Source organism: Clavelina lepadiformis, chromosome 4 (assembly GCF_947623445.1).
Source record: "Clavelina lepadiformis chromosome 4, kaClaLepa1.1, whole genome shotgun sequence".
In the NCBI taxonomy this organism is placed as follows: Eukaryota; Metazoa; Chordata; class Ascidiacea; order Aplousobranchia; family Clavelinidae; genus Clavelina; species Clavelina lepadiformis.
The window spans coordinates 5,745,102-5,758,496 of NC_135243.1; the positions used below are offsets into that span (position 1 = coordinate 5,745,102).

Here is a 13,395-nt window from a genome sequence, read left to right on the forward strand (position 1 = left end):
GAGTCAACCCACGGACGATTCAACCCGCGGACGATTCAACCCACGGACGATTCAACCCACGGACGATTCAACCCGCGGACGATTCAACCCACGGACGAGTCAACCCGCGGACGATTCAACCCACGGACGATTCAACCCGCGGACGATTCAACCCGCGGATGATTCAACTCAGGACGATTAAACCTGCGGACCTTTCACGTACTTATGGCTTAGGTTATTACCAAGTAACTTGGTAGCCAATGGTAAGCTTATTATTGGACAATCTAGAGTCTAGACTCTAGAGTTAGGCCATCCTGAACAGGACTGTATTGTAAGTCGTGGTTAGCGGTTATGGTACCATTGCAATCGTACCGTATATACCGTAAACTGAAATTGGTTGAACTGTCCAAAGGTCAGGTGATGTGACGTATATTCCGGAAGTATTCTCAGTCCGGTTGATGTAATCACAAGATGGCGGTGTAAGATAAATTCCTAAGAAGCCGTAGCACAGAAAGTGTAAGAAAGCAAATAATCTTCCACAAATAAACAAACAATATTGTGCTTTGTTGGGATTGCAAGGAATAAAGGCAACCATCACAAACCAACAAGAACCCTTTATGATAGAAAGCCGTATACCTAAGAAAATAAGCCCACAAATCTAATCAAATAAAACTTATTTGAAATAAAAAATTGTTTATTGTTAAAAGTAAAATTCGTTTATCTATTGAAATAAAATTCTTTTTTGCGATTTTTTGAAATTATTTTTTTTTGTGCTTCATAATATTTTCTAATACTAATTAATTATCTGCGTTAACAAAGTATTTCCTAATGTTAACAACTTAAGTTAACTAAAGATGATCTAAAATTGTAACTGATATAATCTGTATTTTGCAAACAACGTTTCTGTATCAAGTCCTATTGATAAGTCTGTTACGTCGTATTGATAGTCAGCGCTCTTAGATAGCCTACAGGCATTGTTGTATTGAAAGCAGCATTAAAATATACAATGAGACCAAACCATGGCAAAATAAATCATTGGCCCGCAACCTAACTGTGCAGCAACGCACGAGTTTTTGAGCAACTGCACCAGGTTGAAATCAGCCGAAAGAGGATTACAAACCTAAACGAGTCTAACACATAATAACACAAATACTAAACGAGATTAATACATGTTTCGCATTTTGTAAACTGCTATAAATTAGTTAGAACATTTGATATTTGACCTATGTCGAGACCAGAATATAAGCCACACGGAAAACTAAAAGAAAGCTGTACTTCTAAGTCCTAACTAATAGAAGTCGTATTTACAACAAATTTGACACATGTCATAAAAAATAATGCTAACAAATTTGTGGACAAAATTATTCTTGGCCAAAGAAAAAAGCCTTGTAATAAAAATCAAATTTTACAGCTGCCGGTTTAACAAAATTTTTGGAAAGATTCGAAATTATTAACTTCAATTAAATTTCCAAATTAAATTGAAGTTATAAAAAAGCATGAACTGTCATATGCTAAAAGCAAAAAGAGAGAACACTTAATCAACTCACACAAAAATGGCAAACATTTTACAGACAAAACCTCATTAAACTGTGCCAGCGCTTTCATAAATGTAAATGAGGGGGCAATTTTTACTGAGGTGTGCATTACTCCGAGCGTCCTGTGCATATAAGTGGACCAAGCGTGTGCCATCCATACTCGCCGGGTGCAGTGGCATCACCAAACTGGAGTCCCGTTACCGGCAAGATGTCCTTGTCAGTTAAAAATCCTTCATCTGATGTCTCTGGACCAGAGTTTTTGTCACAGTTGCAATTTGTGCCTGATTCAAGGCAAGTTCCTGAAAACGTTTGAAAGTGTGAGGATTCAAGATTATGTAAAAATCGGTTGAACTTAAATTGAAAACCTAATTTGAACAATGTTTTAAAGAAATTAAAGTAATTGCAGTAGGTGTCAGTATTATTAGTATGGTACAACATGACAGTTATTAAAATAATTATGTTCTATGCGATATTTTTATGAGTACAGTGTTTTTGTTCTTCGCATATCTAATTGAGTCTAATTGAGTCAATTCTTATGTCATAAATCATTGAGTTACTAAACTTTGAAAAGATTTTTATAATTAATAATTTCAACACAATAATATTACAATTACAATTTCACCTGTTTCGCCACAAGCGCAAAAATAGTTTCTTCTTGACGTAGCCCCACCCCAGTATTTTATATGAGTACCATCACGTGACAACCAAGCTGCATAGTCAATATTTCCTTGAAACAACACGCTTCCTATGCATCGATACTAAATTTATAAAATTCAAAAAAATAAAAACTTTTAAAATATTTTGTAAGTTAATAAAATGTTTCGCCAAGCAAAACGTTTGTTAATTAATCTTAAAATTCAAACAACCTTGTAAAATTTTTGATATTATCCCATTTAAGTCCAGAAATTTTGCCTTATTTAGGAAAAGCATATAACTTAGTCTATACTACGGTACGTTTAATTAATCTTTCATCAACATTTGTTTGCGAGATTATTTTGTATCAGTGTAAACATACAGCATGAAATAGCGCTTTTAAATATACTTTTATATATTGACGACATTCTGATGAACGTTGAATCAGAGCCACAATTTGTTCCATAGCCACGTTGTAGCGGATTTGACGTTTATAGCATTTGTTTGGTTCACATGACGTCACCTGAATTTCGTTCATTGAGTTATGCTCGATGATGGTTTCTGAGACGAAAATTTTCATTTAAAATCGACCACAAAAAGTAGAAATCAACAGCTGCCATTAAACTTATAGTTTTTTGTTGTTGTTGTTTATATTTTGCTTGTTATGAAATCACATTTTTAGCATAAGCCAACTTTAGGCAATTTTTAAAAAAAAAACTGCAAATTTTTCCAACGTATAAGTTAATGAAAGTGGATTTGGAAATAGCAACTGCTTCTCTGGTAAAGTTACAATAAACTGAAAAGGTTGCACTGCCCTCGGATGCTGCTTAAGGTGTAATCTTTTTACCATAAAATGAATGCTTTTAACAAATTTTCTCATGCAAAAATTTCCATAACGAAAGTGAACTTAGAAACTGGACCTGTTTCTCCCGTAAAATTGCAATAAACTGAAAATGGTTGTACTGTCCAAAGATCAGGTGATATGACGTATGTTCCGGAAGTCTTCTCAGTCCGATTGATGTAATCACAAGATGGCGGTGTAAGATAAATTCCTAAGAAACCGTAGCACAGGAAGTGTAAGAAAGCAAGTAATCTTCGACGATCTTACGCTATTTTTTTCACAGGAGTTGCTTTGATAAAACTCAAATGATTATTTTGACATTGAAAACATTAATTTAAATTTTTCCATTAAAATGGTGCTTGTTTAACATTTTTGTCTAAAATTTCACACCGAGTTTTGCTTTCATTTCAGCAACTTCGTCTTTGAGCATTTGTAGTTCCTCTGCTGTATCGTCTGCTTGCCCTGGTTCTCCCTGGAAATGAAAATTTTTATATTTCAAAATAAATATAAATTTTAAGGTTTGTTATTGAAAATTCCTTGCATTAGATGCGTTAACTTCATTATTTTCTACATCCTAATTAGCATTAAAAACGTAAAGCAACACATAGAAGTGCAGGCAACATACCTTTGTCCCTTTATTGCCTTTTAACCCAGGTTCACCCTGGGCACCCCGTTTTCCTGGCTTCCCTTGTTTAGGGGATTCCCCAGTATATACTGTTGGTTGCATTGTGTATCCATCTGGTCCCAAGATGTAATTGTTAACAGTGGATCCAGGACAATTTTCCTCGTTTTCAGTAACTTGGCTTCTTCCGTATGCGAAGATGATCAGAACAACACTTATAAATCGGATCATATTTGTGACGAATTCAGGTTAATTCTACACAGGCAATCAACTGACACGCTAAAAGAAGTCTTACATCAAATTAAAAATGAACGGTTTTTGACGTTTTGAAGTTAAATCATACCTTTGATCAGCAGATTTTTTGCAGTAGAGATATAACCATTTTAGGCCTTGTTTTCAATGAAAAGAATGTACAACATGCTTTGGTAAAGTGTGGTACGGTATCGTAAATTTTATCCTCGGACAGAGGAAAGTGTTTGCACGAATTATAATTGTTGATGATTCGTCTTCGCACGGTCCCGCTTACCGAGCGTTCGCTTTCGTTCAAAACCACTCCGCTATATGCTATAGCTTACAACTCAGCAAAGGACACGTTTGCACGACCTAAGAGAACTTATTAAATTTCCCTGATACTTGGTGATGTAACCTTTTGAAGCAAAGTGCGCGACATGGACGTAAAATAGTTACCTTGTAGAAAAAGAGCCTTGGGACATTGCTGCGTGTTCTAAACTAACTTAACTATCAAGAACTACACGTCTGCAAATGACGGTTGTGTGAGTAAGCAGAATATCATCACACAGTAGCCTACAACTACTTTGTAAAGCCTGTTTATAGGCTACCCGCTATATTTAATACAAATTGTTTTGCAAGCAATAACTTTAGTAACTGACCTAAAACGACACGTTTGTTTCTGTTGTTTTATCTGTGCTTCAAGCTGTTCCATGTGCCTGATAGCTTGGTTTTCGATAAAGATTAACGCTTCTGTAATTTTACAACAACGGTGATACGTGGCACAAATTATAAACCTCAAGTTATGCTTCATTGGTTTTGATTACGAGTAAGACGTCCTGAAACTTCAAATTAGGCAGTTCGCTCAAGATTCACTCTTAATTGTAGGCTGTAGACAGTTAATCAGCCAATAGGTGATTAAGACAAAACTTCCGAGAATTGTTGTTCAAGTAAAAATCAGTTTAAATCTGGGCATCAGGTTACCAAAATACTATACTAAAAAACATAAATTCTTCAAATCGTAAGACTTTGCAGAACTAGATAGAAACACTCGGATTTGACAGACTTCTGCATATTGGATTTTATCTGATGATTTAAAGCTATAAGGTGTGGGGTATAAACATGATTTATTGTAAACGTTATAGATTGTTTTTGTGATATTCTTTACATATTAAAAGTTATTACAAAATACTATAATAGAAAGAAATCATTGCTGTCCAATGTCCATTCGGCCTCATAGGCAATAGTTTTCACGCAAAGTCATCTTACGTGATGAGGGTAAATGAAGTCAGAAGGGATTTGTTTATTGAAACGTCATAAAACTATTTCGTCATAACAAGGAATCATTTAAACACTTTGTAAATTTCACCAAAACGACAATCAACCACAAAATTTAACAGATACAAATATCGGGCTTTAAACTCAGAAATCACATCTTCGATTTTAGTTTTCCTCCAGTGGAAGACACAAAATGGTACTCCTCAACTGTTCCGAGATCGTAAACCCAGTTTCTGCTTTTGTAACCATCAATAAACTGCCGGTGCAACTCATCCGAATGCCGGCAAGCTTTGACAGCGTCATCCTCCCCCATTCTGCCGAAATAAACCTGAATCGCAGGGTATAAAGCTAGTATTTCAGGCCTAGTGGCTCCTATTCTTTCCAAGTGAGGCCATATCATGTAATCGGTCATGCCTGGTTGATTTCCGCACAGATAAGGGTGCGCGTTGGTTTGCATGATTTTGTCAAATTTTGCAAAACCTTTTCTGGCCTGGATCAAGTGCGTGTTTTGTTTTTGATCGTTGGATGTTTGAATGAATCCGTAAATTCCGGACATGCCCTGAAATATGGAAAAAAGCATTTTCTGTAAACCTGTGGTAATAAGGTTAAAGTTCTCTTTTCGAGCTAAATTCGAACACAACAAACTGATAACAAAAATGGAGTTGAGAGATTTTTGATGATTCCTTTTGTGTACTTTAGCCTAATCTTTCGACTTTAGCCTGCTTGAAGCACGCTTTTGTTTAACATTCCCCGACCTCGGTAAAGTCGCCTAAGGCAATCATTTCCTTTGCTCTTCGGAAGGGATCCAATGTCCGGAGTCTTCTTCCTGGATATACTTCATCCACATATTCTGACGTGATGTCCGATTCATAAAGGATCTCTCCGTTCTTCTCTATTACTGGAACTTTACCGCGAGGATTTTTCGCCAAAAACCACTTCGGTTTCTTAGCGAGGTTGATGTTCACAGTTTCGTGCCTGTTGGGAGTTAAAAAAGTCACTGTGCAGTAGCAGATCAAATAACCAATGTATTCGTTGACGTAAACAGAAAATTTTGCATGGTGAGTGATTTGTGAAGACACAAAAACGGCAGTTACATTTACGACACACGTTTTGTGACGTAATGCGGTTTTTATCACAAACCTTATCCTTTGCGTGCAGCCTATACGGTACAAATTTTTTATGCCTATTGAAAAGACATTAGCTTAACAACTAAATGACAAACACGATCTGTGTATTTGCAAATCGCGAAATGCACATCTGTGTCGGGTTGGTCTTTATGTAATACATTGATCCAAAAAGTTGCTCTCTAGACCAGGGATGGCAAAATCTTTTTTAAAATGAGCCTATTGGTGCAATGGCATGCATAGTCCATCATAACGAAGTTATTTTAGACCAGTTTTGCTGTCAGTCAGTTTTGCTTAACAATTTTTAACAAGTTTGGTTTTTAAAAGTGGAGGGGCCTGGCCTTCCCAGTAAAATAATTGGGAAGCTTAGAATCCCCTGGGCCCGTCCTGTCACGCCATTTATGCTCTAGAGTCTAGAGTCTAGACTATATCTCACTCTATTCCTTTGGCTGTCAGCACCAGCTTCAGACGTTGAACGTACGGACAAAACTTCATTCCATAGACACGGAGCACGTCTTGAGCTGGTGGTGGAGGTTCCACTTCGCCTGACGATCAACACATTACGTAGCGATTAGCGTAACGACAAAATATAATACCGGTGTATTAATGCTGTTAGCTTAGGTCTACTGTTATTGTTAACTGTATGCTACTGTTCGGCGTTCAGTGATACAAGCAGAAAAAGTAAAAATATAACGTCAAATGTCTACTTAATAGACATCTTACAACCAAGAACTAAAATGCCATCACGTTGCGCTGCATACCTTTTCAATCATTTTAATTTTCGCGGTCAAAGTGCTTGTTAAAGCAGTGACTCTGATATTTTACTACACACAGTACACAAACAGTAGTAATAGAGTTAGCCTAGCGTGACGCTTTCTCAATATGGCCGACAGCTGAAGCGTGCTCTAAAATGATCTGCATTCAGATAGTTTAGTTAGGTTGAATAGCTTCGATCAACTTACCGCGTTTCAGATGCCGCAAATTGCTCATCGCTGCCATATTTTTCTCTAATGATGTTTCTTTCGTTTTGATGCTGACAACAAAAATTTCCAGGCCACACTGGCGAAATACTGGAGGATTTTTAAGTAGGTTTAATGCCTATATAACCTAGCTGTCCGCGATTCGCCTTATTGCGAGCTTTTTGAAGGTTGTTTGCTCTATCAAGCATAACGCGAATGAGTAAACAAAACTATGTAGGCTATGGCAAATACAGAGGCGACGCTTTAACACCGCTTCATGCAAGTTTGTAACTAATATTGCTTTGGAAATACTGGGTTGTTATAGTACGATGAAGCAATGTATGTATGCGTTTAATGTATGCGTATGTATGTACGTACGTATGTATGTTTAATATTTAATGTATGCATTCAGTGAAAAAGTCTTTGCCGCTATTTATGCTGCGTTTAAGGTAATCGATGGGTTTATATACGGAAACGAAATGTTGAAATTTGTGATGTCAAAGTTAACATTTCTATGGACAAGTTTTGCAGAATCAAAAGCAAGTGATATAATATGAAAAATCTGACTGTGGAATATTTCACAGCAGATATGAGACTTTATTCAATATACAGCCAAAATTTCACAAGCACTAAAATTGCACTAACCACTAGCATTAGTCAACCGAATAACGCACTTGACCGTCTCTTACAACAAGTAGGCTTATTACTTGCTACAGTTACAAATTCTAATATGTCGTGCCGTGTTTTATTGCCGATGGCTAAAGTTAGTTACGCTCCGTTAAGCGTGAACCGGATATACCGACTGATGAAAAAACTCTCACCATGACTCAGCGTTGGTTCCACGACATATGGCCGCGGGAAAGTGGCCGCGAACAAACTCACCGGGGTCAACTGAACGTGACGTAAATTGACCGCAGACAAACTGACTGTGACATAAACTGGCCGGCGATCAAATTAACCGTCGATAAATTGGCCGGCGATCAAATTAACCGACGACAAATTGGCCGTCAAAAGGTCAAAATTCTAATTCACTATCTAGTCGCTATCTAGTCACTATCCAGTATGTGTATTGCAGTCAAGGTTGCCACTCGTAGAGTTTTTTGGCCCCTTGTACGGTGACCCATATTCATAGATTTCTTGTCTCTTCTTCAAAATGTCAGGAAGCACATGCAGCAAATCGGACTTCAAAGAAGGTATCAAAATGATCAAGAATTTGCACTACTGCTGCGTCACATACCGGCTTTGGCATTTGTTCCAATACAGCATCTGATTGAGGCTTTTGAAACATTAGAGGAATTTGTGCCTGATGAAATGCTTCCGCTTCTCGACTACTTTGAGCGTACTTACATCGGGCGTCGCTTTCGAACTCAGCTCCGAAGAGACCCGCCATATTCACATGACTTCTGGAACGTCCATGTTCGGTTGTTAAATGGCGAAGCCAGAACCAACAACAAAGTTGAAGGTCACCACAGTCTAATAAACAGGATGTTATCAATGCAACACCCAACCATTTGGAAATTTATAGAAGCTTTAAGGAAATTGCAGAACATAAACAAAAAGAAGATTGAGGAGCTCTGTGCCCAAGGGCCTCCTGCCAAAAGGAGAAAATACAAGGATCTGGATGCGCGACTTCAAACCATCGTTGAAGATTTTGCAAACCGTGACATATTAGATTTTCTCAGAGGCATCGCCCACAACCTACAATTTGCGCAATAAACTTCCTTGTTTGTCAAATAACAGCTTGTGTAAATTTTAGTGCCCATATTATGTAGTGTCATATGTGTTTTGCAGTGAACGTCTTTTAATGTTGTTACTCGTATTTCTCGTATTTCCGGAAATATTTCTGTTTATTTCAATAAACGTTTCAATGTGTATTGAAATAAAAAACAATTTTGTTAAAAACAAAGGAAATAGTTACAAACAAATATTTACTTTACATATCATATACTACCGAGTTTAAAATTTTGACCTTTTGACGGCCAATTTGTCGCCGGTTAATTTGATCGCCGGCCAATTTATCGACGGTTAATTTGATCGCCGGCCAGTTTATGTCACAGTCAGTTTGTCTGCGGTCAATTTACGTCGCGTTCAGTTGACCCCGGTGAGTTTGTTCGCGGCCACTTTCCCGCGGCCATATGTCGTGCTCCCCTCAGCGTTGTTGCATGATTGCGAACTAAACAAGCGCTTTGTTTTTTTTGACAACTAGATAGATAGGTTTTAGCTAGCTGCTGCAAACTGGTTACTTAGACGTGAGAGTTAAAACAACGGCATGTAAGCTGGATTATAGATTTTTGCACAGATAGGGACGAAACCGGAATGAATATTTTGCTGAAAGTTTGATGGCAAACCTGGTTTTTAATGAACAAACTTTTTTATTTTATGTATTTTATCTGCTTTGCACGTTGTTAATTGAAAACGATGTTACGAAACTTTAACAAAAATTTGTGTCGTTTACGTCTTTTCTGACCACAAACATGCAGTGTGAATACCGTTTATGTACATTTATAACTTGTGTGCCTTTCGTGTAAATTTTGTTGTGTTCCTATTGCTTTCCGTTGTTGGTTGTTGCATTTCAACTTGTTATTTCGATATTGGGACTGATGTAGCTGTTTTTTATTTAGCCATTTTAAACTTGATTGTTTTTGTTAAACATAGGGCTCAGTTGTTAAGCAAAAGTTATTTTGGCTTATATTATAGTTTCGATCATATCACTACACATTACAAGGAGGAATCAAGTTGTGTACATGAGATAAAGCCATGGCTGGAATGGGAAACGCAAAACACTTAAAAGCGGGTTGGTATATTACAAAATTTTACTTAGTAATCTCATTGTAACACATCTTATTGCTTAACACTTACAGTACACTATAGGCCTATTGTTACGATAACATGTTATTAGTACAAACTACAAACAGTGCTGATTAGGCTTTGTCTAATAGCTTTTGGTATGTTTGCTATTGGCACTGTTTAAACGCACTTAACGTGAGTAACACTTGTTTTCTAGGAGATGCTGAACCCGCGCCACCGGCCAAAGACGTTCTCCGCGTGTATGGCATGGAGTTTTGCCCGTACGTCGAGAGACTGAAATTAGTGCTCGCTGCAAAAGATATCAAGTAAGTTTTACAGCTTTGTAACTTTGACGAACAGTCAATTGCATTCTTAACTTGCATTGAAGCTGATTTTGCTGGAAATGTGTTACCCTTATAATTTAGTTTCAAGAAAATTAATTTATTCATTAGACATGAAACTGTGAACATCAATATTCAAAAAAAACCGGATTGGTTCTTTCAAAAAAATCCTCGCGGAACAGTACCAGTGATAGAGAAGAACGGAGAGATCCTTTATGAATCGGACATCACGTCGGAATACGTGGATGAAGCTTATCCAGGAAGAAGACTCCGAACTTCAGATCCCTTGCAGCGGGCTAAGGAAAAAATTGTGCTCGGAGATTTTATGGAGGTAGGCTATAGGCGTAAGCTTTAAGAAAAAAGGAAAACATAGATTGTGGCTTGCCTTCAATTGCTTACGTTTGGCGGTAACGTACATACATAATAAGTGATTGCTTAATATCCCCTCACTGACAACTAGGACTAGGCTATGTTTCAACGGAAACGCATCACACGTGCTGAGACTGAATGGCTAGCGTCATTGGTATCAATCTGCAAACTAACACTTGCTACGGGTTCTTTATGTAGTTGAAGGTTATGACCTTTTAAACGATTTTCCCCTCTTAAGCCGGTTATTTACGAAATGATTAAATGGTACCGTTGCCTGAATTTTACATCCAATATCCTACTCATTCAAGAGCGTATTGTACTTATACTGTTCAACGATTGTTTGTTGTAATGTTGCATTGTTTACCTTACCGTTATTGTTACCTTATTGTTACCGTTATGGTTACCTTATTGTTACCTTATTGTTACCTTATTGTTACCTTATTGTTACCTTATTGTTTACCTTGTATTGTTTACTAACCTTACAGGTTGTGAGCAATTATTACGCCTTAGTGAAAGAAACTGATGAAGGCAAGCGATCATTCCTGACAGCGGCAATAAAGGCAAACCTGGGCAAAGTTGAAAACTTTCTCGGCAACACTCCCTACTTCTGCGGGCAGCGACCAGGCTTTACAGATTACATGATCTGGCCGAAACTGGAGAGAATATTATTATTCGATCCTGAGTTTATTAAGCAAAATCCCAAAATCGAATCTTATTGTGACAGAATCGGAGATGACAAAGCGGTCAAAGCATGCAGGCATCCGAACCAGCTCCTCCTGCAATACTTCGAGGGTTTCAAGGCTGGTAATCCAGTATATGACATCGGTACCGTCGAATAAATTCTGAACTGATTCTTTGGTACTGGAAGTTTTTGAGCATTGTGTTTGTAGGGTGGAAGGAAATTATAATTTGCAAAGTTTTATTATTATTTTACAATTACCACTCGCCACTGCAGGTAAAAATAACGCTCGGAAACGGGGACTCCTGCCTGTCTGTAACAACAAAGCTCATTGTTAATAGTATATTCCACCTTATAAATGGAACAGCTGATCTTTCCTATGTGATGGGGCACTGTTTGAAGTGTCTGTTCAATTTTGACGTTAAATTTGTGTATGTGCGATTTTCCGCGATTTTCACTGCCTTCTTCTGTCGTAACGTGAAATTTTATCCTTATTTTTCTGGGGTTTAGCGCTAGTGGACTATTTATATCGTTATTGCGACCTATCTAAGTTATATCTTTATTTGGACCGTTAATTAAATTGATCATTCAGATCTTTGTAGTCTATAAGCTACAATGTGCATTCAGCTGATGAGCCCCGCGCCACCAGCCAAAGACGTTCTCCGCGTGTATGGCATGAAGTTTTGCCCGTACGTCCACAGACTGAAATTAGTGCTCGCTGCAAAAGGTATCAAGTAAGTTTTACTGATTGACAAACTGCATACAGTGTTACATTCTTAACATGCTTTGAGGCTGATGTTGCTATAACAATATAAAAGTTAATTATTTTTCAAGAAACTTATTTAAATTGTTTAGACATGAAACTGTGAACATCGATCTTCAAAAAAAACCGGATTGGTTCTTCCAAAAAAATCCTCGCGGTAAAGTTCCGGCAATAGAGAAGAACGGAGAGATCCTTTATGAATCCGACATCATGTCGGAATATGTGGATGAAATATATCCAGGAAGAAGACTCCAAACTTCCGATCCTCTGCAAAATGCTAAGGAAAAGCTCGTGCTCGGTGATTTTAACGAGGTATATACTTTATTTGTTTTCATTAACCATAGCTGTATGTATTTATCAAAGATTTTTCATCAATCTTTTCTTTACTTTTCCCATAAATTTTCCAGGCTGCAAACAAATGTTACACCTTATCTAGAGAAAACGATGACAACCAGCGATCCGCTTTAAGTACGGCAATACAGGCAAGCCTGGACAAAGTCGAAAAGTTTCTAGGCAACTCTCCTTACTTCAGTGGGCAGCGACCAGGCTTTACGGATTACATGATTTGGCCTCACGTGGAGAGAATGCTGTTGTTTAATTCCGAGTTTATAAAAGGAAATCTCAACATCGCATCTTATTGTGACAGAATGGGGAACGACGAAGCCGTCAAAGCATGTAGGCATCCGGCCGATCTGCAGATACAGTTCTTTGAGAGTTACAAAGCTGGTAACGCAATATATGACATCGGTACCGTCGAATAAAGTCACCTGTTTCCGTTCGAATATTCTGACCTGAAGTTTTGTTATTGGAAACTTCTGGTTATTATGTTTTGAAGTGTAGAAAGAAATCACAACTTGCAAGTTTATAACAGTTATCATTCAAATCTTTACCTTATAATTGCAATAGCTTGCTTGGCAATTTTTAACGTGTTAAGATAACAGAGAATACGCAGTAAATGTTATGGAAATAAACAAACTAACTAAAATTGGCGGTGATGCACAGTAATAGACGTTTAGTGGCTAAGACGTTTAGTGATTAAGAACAGCGTAATTTATAACAAGATGAATTTAAAACTCTTTGCGTTAGATGTGATAAACATGGCGACCACAAAAAACGGAAATAAACTCGATGGAATGCTGGATACATGACAGAAAGAAACAAGGGCCCGAAAGATTTTTATAACATAACATAACCGTCCTTGTTTTAGAAACAAGTATGTAAAGATTGCTTAGGCCAGCAGTCTAACAGTTGGCGTGA

The 13,395-nt window shown here is 37.5% G+C and overlaps 4 protein-coding genes across 5 annotated transcripts in view; 2 read left to right on the plus strand and 2 right to left on the minus strand.

Moving 5' to 3' along the window:
- The window catches only part of LOC143452944 (glutathione S-transferase omega-1-like), a 62,661-nt gene extending 50,693 nt beyond the window's left edge, over nt 1-11,968 (plus strand). Inside the window, exons 2-5 of one of the 2 annotated variants that reach the window (XM_076954103.1) lie at nt 9,908-9,993; nt 10,204-10,312; nt 10,439-10,658; nt 11,182-11,968. In XM_076954103.1, coding sequence (XP_076810218.1) covers nt 9,957-9,993; nt 10,204-10,312; nt 10,439-10,658; nt 11,182-11,535 — 720 coding nt within the window. In that variant the 5' untranslated portion in view covers nt 9,908-9,956 and the 3' untranslated portion in view covers nt 11,536-11,968. Of the gene's footprint in view, nt 1-9,835; nt 9,994-10,203; nt 10,313-10,438; nt 10,659-11,181 lie in introns of those variants that run through there. The other variant, XM_076954102.1, reaches the window with a different exon arrangement.
- Nucleotides 934-3,916, minus strand: LOC143452714 (contactin-associated protein-like 4). The gene is made up of 6 exons (XM_076953767.1): nt 3,614-3,916; nt 3,379-3,460; nt 3,068-3,199; nt 2,557-2,708; nt 2,137-2,272; nt 934-1,813 (listed from the first exon to the last, which is right to left on the minus strand). Exons 1-6 carry the CDS (start codon nt 3,839-3,841, stop codon nt 1,623-1,625), a joined length of 921 nt encoding a protein of 306 aa, XP_076809882.1. The 5' UTR covers nt 3,842-3,916; the 3' UTR covers nt 934-1,622.
- On the minus strand, nt 5,124-7,449 carry LOC143452943 (glutathione S-transferase omega-1-like). Its single transcript, XM_076954101.1, has 4 exons — nt 7,203-7,449; nt 6,677-6,785; nt 5,872-6,091; nt 5,124-5,675 (listed from the first exon to the last, which is right to left on the minus strand). Exons 1-4 carry the CDS (start codon nt 7,237-7,239, stop codon nt 5,268-5,270), a joined length of 774 nt encoding a protein of 257 aa, XP_076810216.1. The 5' UTR covers nt 7,240-7,449; the 3' UTR covers nt 5,124-5,267.
- Nucleotides 11,969-11,972: 4 nt separating the features above from the next.
- LOC143452945 (glutathione S-transferase omega-1-like) lies at nt 11,973-13,123 on the plus strand. The gene is made up of 3 exons (XM_076954104.1): nt 11,973-12,109; nt 12,231-12,450; nt 12,546-13,123. Exons 1-3 carry the CDS (start codon nt 11,991-11,993, stop codon nt 12,897-12,899), a joined length of 693 nt encoding a protein of 230 aa, XP_076810219.1. The 5' UTR covers nt 11,973-11,990; the 3' UTR covers nt 12,900-13,123.
- The last annotated feature ends 272 nt before the right edge of the window (nt 13,124-13,395 follow it).